The sequence below is a fragment of the Saccostrea cucullata genome, unplaced genomic scaffold (assembly GCF_032062105.1).
Source record: "Saccostrea cucullata isolate Sc308-1 unplaced genomic scaffold, CSIRO_AGI_Scuc_v1 ctg4909, whole genome shotgun sequence".
NCBI lineage: Eukaryota > Metazoa > Mollusca > Bivalvia > Ostreida > Ostreidae > Saccostrea > Saccostrea cuccullata.
Window position 1 is genome coordinate 1 of NW_026930606.1, and position 13,204 is coordinate 13,204.

The window sequence follows — 13,204 nt, forward strand, 5'->3', positions numbered from 1 at the left end:
TTTAGTAGAATATGTTTCCTTTTCTTTACTTCTGGATTCCCTCACAGAAACGTCGTACCCGTAATTGTTCACATCATCTCGATTTAGAATATTCATTTCTAACTGGCTTTCCTCTTGTGCTCTTTGTTCTGATCCTTGGCCTACAATTATTATGTCAAAAGAAAATTTGGTGATGAAATTCAATTTCAGAGAAAACTGATTGAGGCGTTCTTATCAGGAATTCCATAGAAACATACAGAAAAATAAAGGATACAAATAGCACAAAATAAAGCTTTTAATTCATTTCATTTTTACTTTAATTGAAATTGATAGTGTGTATACTTAAATACCTGTAACAGTATCCAATGCAGGTTTTCCATAAACTGGATTGTGGGTAGTTTTGTTGTCTTCCTTTTTTGCATTGGTGCTTTACGTTGATTTTTAAACAAAACAGAAATATTGTTGCATTACAGTTATCACATATAAAAGCTTATAATATGATTAAGAGACAATCATTACGATAAAAACTTAGCCTCTTAATTTAAAGAAACATTGCTGAAAGACAATAATCTTTTAAACAAATACAATTTATCATTAAGTCAAAATGATTACTGCTGTTTTTCATTCGAATTGTTAGTCCATTATTTATACACTGAATTGACGACGGATTTTTCCGTTATTTCCTGATCATGACAACGAGCACACGGCGGGTGTGACCCGTCGGCAGGGAATGCTCACTCCTCCATGGCACCTGATCCCACCTCTGATGTTCTGGAGGTCAATTTCTGTCCCACTCCTATTTTGTATTGTTTATTGGACTTTTGAGCTCGAATCCTGTTTGTTATTTCCAGATACAAGGGCTGTTCGGAAATTATTGATACATTAAATATATTTTTCTTTCTAATGAACGACTTTCGGTGCAAATTTGAATATATTTTTGACAAACACTAGGAACTTATAAAAGCAAAAAATATTTAACATATTTTTTCTTTTCAGTGGTATACAAATGTGAAATGGTAATGGTTCCGGGCGCAGTCTCGAAATCAGACATTGAAAATATGTGACACCAACGTTTAAACACGTGGTGTGCCCATTGTGAGATAGAATAATTCCATTTATGCATATGAATTTTTCATATTATTTTTACTTCATTTTGAGCAAGTTTTTGAGTATTTCGATCAGAAATAGGGAGATCATTACATAATTACAGCGCGGTAAAGAAAGGCGATAACAATTTGATGTCAAGGCGGCGCAGCGAACAAACCTTAATTCTTAATGAAGCAATGAACTCTATTCCAGACTGATTGACCTGCTAAAACAATAACATTTATAACCACGAAAAATCATTATAAGGGTTACCGTATGCTTTTTCATTGGAATATATATTTTTCACAAAGAAACTCGAGTAAAACAAAAGCTCCAGATAACCATCAATCACTATGGAACTATGGACTAAATAACGTTGACCCGCGTTGCATAATATGATCTAGATCAACCTCTCTATAAGACGCATGTGCATTTTAACCTAGATGGAAACAGTACACTTTTTTAAAGAGTCGTTAAAGAAAAGAGATTTTTGGAATGTTATATGTGATAACGAACAGATAAGAGTAAACGCTTTCCAATCGTCCCACACGCGAAAACATTTCCGTCTGACGTGACATTTAGTTGACGTAGCGGTGCTGCTCAAGGTCAATAAACATATGCAGTTTTATAATTTCACACTTATATCCTCTTATCTTAACCTATCTAATTATGCTATAAATAAGAAATTTTTGTCATTTGTTTTATCTTCCGTGATATACTTTACAATATATAACGGCATGCGGGTGAACACGTGTTTGACGCAAGTCATTATGACGTAGACAACCCAGGTTAAACAATATAGATTAATTTTTTATCCAGTCAGATGACGTGTTACTACTAAAATTAATTTATTTATACATAATATTTTCTACAGATTATATATATTATATAGAAAAATAGTACCAAGGTATTTAGGTACTGTAAACCAACTTTTATTCGCGACGACTATATTTCGCGATTTACCAAGGATAAAGTGGTTCGCGACGATTTATTTTCGCGATCAAGCCTTTTTGAATCTGTTGTTAATAGAACCATACATGTTAAGGACCGGTTCGCGGCGAGAAATATTCGCGATGGCGAGGCTCTCGCGAACTTCGCGAAAATTTCTCGCACGCGAATAAAAGTTGGTTTACAGTATTTGAGCCCACTCTTGAAACGCATCTTTCACACCTTTTTCCATGTTTAAATGTTTAAATTTTTTGTCAGTTTTTTAATTTCATTCAATTTCTTTTTTTATCATTTCAACCCAATGATACTTTATTTATTTTCAGATATAAGAGGAAATCCAACAAGCTATTCTAAAAAAAAAATACCGTTTTATCCTTTCTTTTCTCTGCTTTTAAAGATTCAAATAAAAATTATATACATTTCATTTATAACTCTTGGAATTCATTTCAATATGTTATTAGATTAAAGTTTGAATGGAAATTCAAAGCACCAAGTTTTTCAAAATATATAATTGAGGGGTGTTTAAAAAAACATTTAAAAGTTTTTAAAATTTCAACAAAAACAAACGAAATACTTTGGAACCTTATTTCATTGGATATTGAGCCTATTATTAGAAAAAAAAATGCATGCACCAAAAATCAATTATACTTCACAGGTGTAGAGATCTTCATTAAATCCTTACTCCTAAATGGCACATAATTCCTTCTTTTATTCTAAATAAGCTCACTTTTGCTCTAGTCACAAATTTTATTTGTTTATTTGGGCCATGATTATCGTTCGTTATCTTTTACAAAATAAAATAAAATAGGCTGCTTTCTTTATTTTTTAAAAACAAAAATGAACATTTTTCTTAGATTCCAATAAAATACTTTAGTTGTTATTTTGAAACGTTTACTTACCCGACTTTCCTACGCCATAACACAACAATTACGACAACAGCTGTTGTTATAAGAACCGGAATTACAGTGGCCGTGGCAACCACTGTTGATGATTCTCCAGACTTCAGTTGGTCAGCAAATTCTTTGTTGTCTTCTTCTTCCAAAACAGTCCCTGTAATGTAAAGATAGGAAAAATATCTTTTCTCGAAAAAAAAAATGTTAAGATAATTTGTAAAAATTCTTAATACGAAATTTATGTTGTAAATAAAAAAATATTATTGTTGTAAATAAAAATTGATTCAAAAGACCTCTTGAAGACATGCATATGCAAACATATAATCAGAAATTATAAGTACTATACAATGAAAGAAAAACTGAGGATCATACTCGAAAATGTTGTATGTTTAGATTACAACAGGGTCTGACACATCTGTTTTATATTTGGATATTTTACTTGAAAAAGACACTAATGGTAATCTAACAAGCAAGTTCTATGATATAAACATGATGACTGACTTTTCAATCTCAACTTCCCTTACTTATGCATCACTATACATTCATCGCCTGCATACGGATTCGATACGCAAGAGCATGCTCTACGTATGAACAATTTCGATAAAGATGTAAATTATTGACAAACAAGTCAAAGAAACAAGAATATCAGCAGTCTTCTTTAAAGTCATCATTTCGCAGGTTCAGAGGTTGATACAATGGCCTTGTCACCAATTACAATTTATCATTGATTCAAAAGACGACTGACTTTTTTATTCTACTTAATAGTTCTTTATTAACACATTGAATTGACAACGAATCCTCATTTTCATTGAGTGAAATGCTGACTGCCGTTTTTGATACTCATTGTAAGTCCAATATTAATACTTGTACACTGAATTGACGACGGATTTTCCTGTTATTTCTCGAACATAACAAGGAGCACACAACGGGTTTGACCGGTCTGCAGGGGATCCTTACTCCTCTATGGGCTCGGGTGAGCTTGGGGATGTATACTATTTATTATATAGTCTATTTATAGTCCCTATATAATCTATACAAACGCAAACACTTCATAACACTACATATTCACCGGATTTTAGGCCGTATTCACCGGAGGGTCAATGCGCGTGCAACGGCATTGTGACGTCACAATCAAAACATCGACCGCAACGTTGTAAACAATGGTTGCAACGACCGCAGCAAGCTACGTATCTAAGCAGGAAAACAATTACTCAAACGTATTTCAGGATTATTTTTTAACATCTGGACGTCTTACACATAGCGAAACTCGGGAAGGAAAACAAGGAGGTTACGAAGGTAATGACTAGAAGATATGGCGTAAAAGAAGTCGAACATGAGTTATCGTTCATATAATGAGTTATCGTTCATAAGATGCGTAATACGTCATCACTAGAGACCTATTCACTCGTACATGGAATATTCCACATGCATTAAAATAAACAGAAATAAAATAAATATTCTTTAATAATATATAATACATATTCGGTTGGTAATTTATTTCTTATTTCATCTGTAATTTACAATGGGGTTATTATATATAAATCCGTATGCTGGAAAATGGAAATGTCAGTAAATATAAACAATTTATCAATATAAATTATGGATAAATTATAGACTAGCGTGGATTGATTTTAATGAAAAATAAAAGGAGTTGAGGTATAGTGCTTGATATATTTTCCTTTTATATATTTATTTGTATTTCGGTTAATGCAGTTTGGTACTGTGTATTGTGAATGGAGAATGCACGTGGGGGGGGGGGGGGGTTATTACCTACTGGAGACAGGCATCTATCGTTAAATGTGGTCCTGTAAGAAACGAAAACCAAACGTGTTTAAATGCTGCAATAAGTTCCTCGCTCCAATTTTTCACTCATGGGAACACTAACAATTGCCGTTGGAAAGCTGCTCGACACTCTGGGTCACTGAACAGTGAAGGACCTTTTTCGTGCCAGCACCAACAGCGACAGGGAGGGGTGGAGCGGTTGTTTGTCAGAGTTATGGAGCCCACAACCACACTAAAATTATTGAATTATTAAATCTTATGCTTATATTGTAAAGAAAAGGGGGCCCTGGTCCCCTGCACAGTGAGGGATCTTTTTCGTGCCAGCGACAAGGGACCTCCGTTTATACGGTCTCATTGGAGGACCGGTCTCCACGTCCTTCAGATGGATTCAAACCTGCAACACAATGATTATCTCCTTAATCAGCGACTTGAAAGCAGACATTCTTATTACTGTTTCACACGGCGAGGCAGATTATAGTGGAGAATCCATGAATCTTGAAAGGGGAAAAGGGGGGGATGCTGTTGTTTATCAGAGTTAAGAGTTTGTCAGTGTTAAAACATACAGAAATATAATAAATATTTTTGATAATATTTATTCGATTGGTAAATTACATTTTATTAAAATTAAAAATTATTGAATTGTTAAATCATATGTATATATTCGACAGAAAAAGGGGACCAGGGTGGGGGTGGGGTGGGGTGCACTAACCTCTAAACTAATCCGCCAGTGTAATTGAATGACTATTATACTGAGGTTGTGAGATAGAAATAATATATTTTCTTATTCTAATTAGAAACTTATACCTATACAACAACCACTAATAAGAAATCTGGTATTGTTTCACAGGAATATCCAGCTTAGCGATAAGACTTAATTTCTCACAAAACTCAAGATTTTTCCCCCACGAGGCATATCCTAACGCAATAGAGCAAGGGATACGTAAATCTACAAATCCTACATTTCTCGCTATTCGGCAGTTACTACTTTTCTGGGTCTGGTATGCCTGATATTTCACACTAGATAATTCGAGTGAATTTTTTCTCTCATGTGATCCAAAGTACAAATATATGACATTGTGCTTACTTTATTTATATTTTTTCACTTAGGGCAGTGATGTTTATTTAATACTTGTTGTAAAATATGAATGAAATATAAAAAAAAATTAAACTAATTATAAAGTCCAAATTACTAGATTTCATTTCTTATCTAATGACCATGTATTGAAGGGCAGCCCCGCGAGAATTCCGAAGCATTTAGGTTATAATGTATAGCGACCATTTTACGTACCTAATAAATGAATGGTCTGATAGTTTAAATCTTGATAAAATTTTGAAGATGGTATCAAATAATGCTTCACTGAGAATTGTACAAAACTTTGATTTTTGTCCAATTAATTGCACCTTGAATTTTACATTAATTGAAGTTCTATGGGCTGCACATGTTTTTATTTAAGATATTGTAAAAAAGTTATATGATTTGCAAACAAATATCTTTGTAAATATTTGAATAAACTATATCTTTATTAAGTTAAGATACTTTGAGAAATAATAAATTTTCTTCTTTTCATCAATTGCAGATAACTCTTCATAAACCTTTGAGGTGGAATGTCACACCGACTTTTTATTTTAAAGATCTTTGAGTCATCCTTTTTAAACAATTGTTTCAGCACTGAAAGGCTGATATTAGCTCTTGATTATTTATATTAATTTTTTGCAGTTTGAGCCATTTGTCATGAAAATTATAAACTTTTACTTTGGCGATATCTTTTGAACAGTAGATGCCAAGACATTCATACTTCACATATGTAATCTTTTTTGAATGACCTTTCATTTGATACCAACAGCCTTGATCCTTTGACCTTGAACTTGTAGATTTCCGTACTTGTGAAGAAACTTTAACCTTGGCTATAACTTTTGAACGGTAGGGGATAGGACTTTCATACTTCAAATACTTCAAATACTTGATCTTTGTGAGAAGTTACTTCATTGGATACCGAGAATTTTGACCCTTTGACCTTTAAGATTGACCTACTTTAAAAAAGCAAACATTGACCATAACTTTTTAAGTATTATGGCTAGTGCTTTCATACTTAAAATATTTAATCCTTGTGAGAAGTTACTTCATTGGATACCAAGAACATTGACCCATTGACCTTGACGTTGGAGTTTGACCTTCTTTTTAATAAATAACCTAGGTCATAACTTCTGACCGGTTAGGGTTAGGGCTTTCATACTCTATATAAGAATTCTATGTGGCAAGACCTTTCATTTTGATACCAATTACATTGACATTTTGGCCTTGACCTTAGAGATTTTTGTACTTATAAAAAAACCTTTAACATTTTCACAAATTTCACAATTGTTTTCCGTTGAGAATACCTTATTTTTGGTAACTATTATTTAAATTTGCATTTAAAAAAAGCTTAATATTTGCTATGTTGCCATATGGGGGCATCAGTGCTATACAAACACATCTTGTTTATTAGGTATTCATATGATGCATTCATTTACAGCAAATTATTTTAAAAGAAAGCATCTAATTTGGATGTAAATAATCATAATCCTACATGTCATTCATTGCTGATGATTTATTTTAGATTGAAATTATTACCATGATCTTAAAAGGGTTTTCCTACCTACCTGTAGCTTGTACCAGCTAATAATTCGACATCGAACTCGGCAACTCCTTCCCTTTTACGGAAATTAAAAAGATCAGTTTAACCTGAAGATATGTCCCCGATCTCAGAGCTTTCTATCACCTACCTGTACCTTGTACCAGATTAGAATACGACAAAATATTCGTCTTATTCCAACCTGTCTGTCATAGATTCTAATTTATTTTATACTGAAATTATTACCCTGATCTTACTTGGCAACTCCTTACCTGTTATGGAGATTCAAAAGATAGGTTTAACATGAAGATATGTCCCTGATCTTCGAGCTTCTTCTCACCTACCTGTACCTTGTACCAGATAAGAATACGACAAAATATTCGTCTTATACCAACCTGTCTTTCATAGATTCTGATTTATTTTATACTGAAATTCTTACCCTGATCTTACTCGGCCACTCCTCACCTTTTATGGATATTAAAAAGATAGGTTTAACATGAAGATATGTTCCTGATCTCAGAGCTTCCTCTCACCTACCTGTACCTTGTACCAGATAAGAATACGACAAAATATTCGTCTTATTCCAACCTGTCTTTCATAGATTCTGATTTATTTTATACTGAAATTCTTACCCTGATCTTACTAGGCAACTCCTCACCTTAATGGACATTTAAACGATAGGTTTTACCTGAAGATATGTCCCTGATCTTCGAGCTTCTTCTCACCTACCTGTACCTTGTACCAGATAAGAATACGACAAAATATTCGTCTTATACCAACCTGTCTTTCATAGATTCTGATTTATTTTATACTGAAATTCTTACCCTGATCTTACTCGGCCGTTCCTCACCTTTTATGGATATTAAAAAGATAGGTTTAACATGAAGATATGTTCCTGATCTCAGAGCTTCCTCTCACCTACCTGTACCTTGTACCAGATAAGAATACGACAAAATATTCGTCTTATTCCAACCTGTCTTTCATAGATTCTGATTTATTTTATACTGAAATTCTTACCCTGATCTTACTAGGCAACTCCTCACCTTTTATGGACATTTAAAGGATAGGTTAAACATGAAGATATGTCCCTGATCTCAGAGCTTTCTCTCACCTACCTGTTCTTTGTACCAGATAAGAATACGGCCAAAATATTCGTCTTATTCCAACCTGTCTTCCATAGATTCTTATTTATTTTATACAGAAATTATTACCCTGGTCTTACTCGGCAATTCCTTACCTGTTATGGAGATTCAAAAGATAGGTTTTACATGAAGATATGTCCCTGATCTCAGAGCTTTCTCTCACCTACTTGTACCTTGTACTAGATAAGACTACGACCAAAGATATTAATTTTACAATTATAGCTAATAGGGTATATGATTTAACATTTCTGAAAAAAGCATTTACTTCAACCTGTATTTAAATTTGTAATGTTCTGAAACTGATAAGATGTAAAAATGACCTGAATTATGATCTACTTAATATTAGAACATACATGTATTGAATATTTTTATCAATATTGATACAAAACATAAACAAAAAAATTTACATTTGCATTGTTGGATAGACAGCATTAAAGGGATTATATATATAATATATATAGTAAACCATTTCAATGATTGAACTTTAGCATGCTATTTACCTAAATTAATGATTGATAAGTATCTGTGATCAATGGCCTTGATAAGGCGTAGGAGGAAATGGAAGTAAGTCTGAAATAGATGCAGAAAAATGTGAAATGAACCATGTGGCATATCTGAGATAAAAAATAAAAATACACCATCAAGTGCATGTAGATTTACCTGATATTTGTTATTTATGTTCCAATTCAATTTTTCAGTGATTTTGAACTGTTCTATAGTTTAATTGACTTTACACTGTGGCTTATATTTAAATGCGGAGTAGGAAATTAAAAAGGGTATTGTTTCAAATACTTATGAAAATCGATTCATCTAAATTGAAAAATTTATGGGGAAGTCCTATCTTGATATATATTAACATGCATGCAAAACCAGTGCAAAAACATTTCTTAAATTCAGTTGATTTGAACTTATCAAAACTATGCCATAAATTACTTTCGAAAAGAGTTACACATAAGTGTCATAAATTTGTTGAAGTCATTGGAGGAGAGTATATGTAATTAGAATTGAGTATTTCATTATAGATTAGAGATTTGATTTAAAATATACTATATTCATTGAATTTGAATGAATAGCAGACATTAATGTCCATGATTGTTCTCTCCATAGACTCGAGATTTACATGATGTAATGGTAAGGAAAAAATTTATGGCTGGTCTAGGAATCTAACTCTGAACCCTTGCATCACTTAATACAAGTGCTCTACCGACTTGCTGTTCAGGCCAATATCCAAGACGCAGGCTATTTCATGTGATAAAAGGCACTTGACAAATACATTTTGACAATGTTTTGGTACCTATTGGAAATATTTTCAATAATATTCCCATCTTTCTTGCTGTAGTTCAGTTGACAATAGCCAAGTACTAGTTAGAGGTAGAAATAGTATCACCTCTTACAGGTAGGTATTTTAAAATCAGACACCTGTCGGAGTTAGGAGGCTTAAAATACTAGAAGTACATTGTATACATATCTGGTACCTGTAAGAGTTAGGTGTGTTTAACTTAGGTATATATAAGAGGACTGATGGTTCAAGGACTAGATTTTGATTGTATACTGTATATATCTTATACTTGTTGAAGGAAGTTGAACTAAAGTATGGTACATGTTTCAGGTAGTAGTGTTCTTATCAAGTATTTTTTGACAGGTAGGTTAGTTAAAGTACCAGAATATGGTATGTGGCCGTTTATAGGTGTGAAAAGTAAATTCTGATATCTATTATAAGTGTATTATATTCTAATGTGTCTAAAGGGTAGGGTGGTAATAATACTAAAATTGATTAGAGGTAAGTGAACTAAACCTGGTTCTAATTTCGTCCTGGATTACAAGCTAGTACAAGATACAGGTAGGTTAGAGGAACCCTCCAACATAAGGGTAATTATGATATAAAATAAATCAACATCTATGAAACACAGGAAGGAATATAACGAAAATACGGCCGTATTCTTATCTGGTACAAGGTACAGGTAGGTGAAGGAAAGCTTTGAGATCAGGGACATATCTTCAGGTTAAACCTATCGTTTAAATGTCCATAAAAGGTGAGGAGTTGCCTAGTAAGATCAGGGTAAGAATTTCAGTATAAAATAAATCAGAATCTATGAAAGACAGTTAAGAATATGACAAATCTTTTGGTCGTAGGTGAGAGAAAGCTCTGAGATCAGGGACATATCTTCATGTAAAACCTATCTTTTGAATCTCCACAACAGGTAAGGAATTGCCGAGTAAGACCAGGGTAATAATTTCTGTATAAAATAAATAAGAATCTATGGAAGACAGGTTGGAATAAGACGAATATTTTGGCCGTATTCTTATCTGGTACAAAGAACAGGTAGGTGAGAGAAAGCTCTGAGATCAGGGACATATCTCCATGTTAAACCTATCGTTTAAATATCCATAAAAGGTAAGGAGTTGCCGAGTAAGTCCAGGGTAATAATTTCAGTATAAAATAAATCAGAATCTATGAAAGACAGGTTGGAATAAGACGAATATTTTGTCGTATTCTAATCTGGTACAAAGCACAGGTAGGTGAGAGAAAGCTCTGAGATCAGGGACATATCTTCATGTTTAACCTATCCTTTAAATGTCCATAACAGGTGAGGAGTTGCCTAGTAAGATCAGGGTAAGAATTTCAGTATAAAATTAATCAGCATCTATGAAACACAGGAAGGAATATAGCGAATATTTTGTCGTATTCTCATCTGGTACAAGGTACAAGTAGGTGAGAGAAAGCTCTGAGATCAGGGGAATATCTACATGTTAAACCGATCATTTGATTCTCCATAAAAGGTAAGGAGTTGCCGAGTAAGACCAGGTAATAATTTCTGTATAAAGTAAATCAGAATCTATGAAAGACAGGTTGGAATAAGACGAATATTTTGTCGTATTCTAATCTGGTACAAGGTACAGGTAGGTGAGAGAAAGCTCTGAGATCAGGGACATATCTTCATGTTTAACCTATCCTTTAAATGTCCATAACAGGTGAGGAGTTGCCTAGTAAGATCAGGGTAAGAAATTCAGTATAAAATTAATCAGCATCTATGAAAGACACGTAGGAATATGACCAATATTTTGGCCGTATTCTTATCTGATACAAGGTACAGGTAGGTGAGAAGAAGCTCGAAGATCAGGGACATATCTTCATGTTAAACCTATCTTTTGAATCTCCATAACAGGTAAGGAGTTGCCAAGTAAGATCAGGGTAATAATTTCAGTATAAAATAAATTAGAATCTATGACAGACAGGTTGGAATAAGACGAATATTTTGTCGTATTCTTATCTGGTACAAGGTACAGGTAGGTGATAGAAAGCTCTGAGATCGGGGACATATCTTCAGGTTAAACTGATCTTTTTAATTTCCGTAAAAGGGAAGGAGTTGCCGAGTTCGATGTCGAATTATTAGCTGGTACAAGCTACAGGTAGGTAGGAAAACCCTTTTAAGATCATGGTAATAATTTCAATCTAAAATAAATCATCAGCAATGAATGACATGTAGGATTATGATTATTTACATCCAAATTAGATGCTTTCTTTTAAAATAATTTGCTGTAAATGAATGCATCATATGAATACCTAATAAACAAGATGTGTTTGTGTAGCACTGATGCCCCCATATGGCAACATAGCAAATATTAAGCTTTTTTTAAATGCAAATTTAAATAATAGTTACCAAAAATAAGGTATTCTCAACGGAAAACAATTGTGAAATTTGTGAAAATGTTAAAGGTTTTTTTATAAGTACAAAAATCTCTAAGGTCAAGGCGAAAATGTCAATGTAATTGGTATCAAAATGAAAGGTCTTGCCACAAAGAATTCTTATATAGAGTATGAAAGCCCTAACCCTAACCGGTCAGAAGTTATGACCTAGGTTATTTATTAAAAAGAAGGTCAAACTCCAACGTCAAGGTCAAAGGGTCAATGTTCTTGGTATCCAATGAAGTAACTTCTCACAAGGATTAAATATTTTAAGTATGAAAGCACTAGCCATAATACTTAAAAAGTTATGGTCAATGTTTGCTTTTTTAAAGTAGGTCAATCTTAAAGGTCAAAGGGTCAAAATTCTCGGTATCCAATGAAGTAACTTCTCACAAAGATCAAGTATTTGAAGTATTTGAAGTATGAAAGTCCTATCCCCTACCGTTCAAAAGTTATAGCCAAGGTTAAAGTTTCTTCACAAGTACGGAAATCTACAAGTTCAAGGTCAAAGGATCAAGGCTGTTGGTATCAAATGAAAGGTCATTCAAAAAAGATTACATATGTGAAGTATGAATGTCTTGACATCTACTGTTCAAAAGATATGGCCAAAGTAAAAGTTTATAATTTTCATGACAAATGGGTCAAACTGCAAAAAATTAATATAAATAATCCAGAGCTAATATCAGCCTTTCAGTGCTGAAACAATTGTTTAAAAAGGATGACTCAAAGATCTTTAAAATAAAAAGTCGGTGTGACATTCCACCTTAAAGGTTTATGAAGAGTTATCTGCAATTGATGAAAAGAAGAAAATTTATTATTTCTCAAAGTATCTTAACTTAATAAAGATATAGTTTATTCAAATATTTACAAAGATATTTGTTTGCAAATCATATAACTTTTTTACAATATCTTAAATAAAAACATGTGCAGCCCATAGAACTTCAATTAATGTAAAATTCAAGGTGCAATTAATTGGACAAAAATCAAAGTTTTGTACAATTCTCAGTGAAGCATTATTTGATACCATCTTCAAAATTTTATCAAGATTTAAACTATCAGACCATTCACTTATTA

General features: G+C 32.9%; 1 protein-coding gene across 1 annotated transcript in view; it reads right to left on the bottom strand.

The window, feature by feature from the left end:
• Positions 1-6: 6 nt before the first annotated feature.
• LOC134229241 (protein draper-like) overlaps positions 7-13,204 on the bottom strand; it is a gene marked incomplete at its 3' end in the record, with an annotated part of 36,766 nt that continues 23,568 nt past the window's right edge. The window contains exons 13-15 of the mRNA XM_062710947.1: positions 2,913-3,063; positions 330-406; positions 7-140 (exon numbers count right to left, since the gene is read on the bottom strand). Coding sequence (XP_062566931.1) covers positions 7-140; positions 330-406; positions 2,913-3,063 — 362 coding nt within the window. The remainder of the gene's footprint in view (positions 141-329; positions 407-2,912; positions 3,064-13,204) is intronic.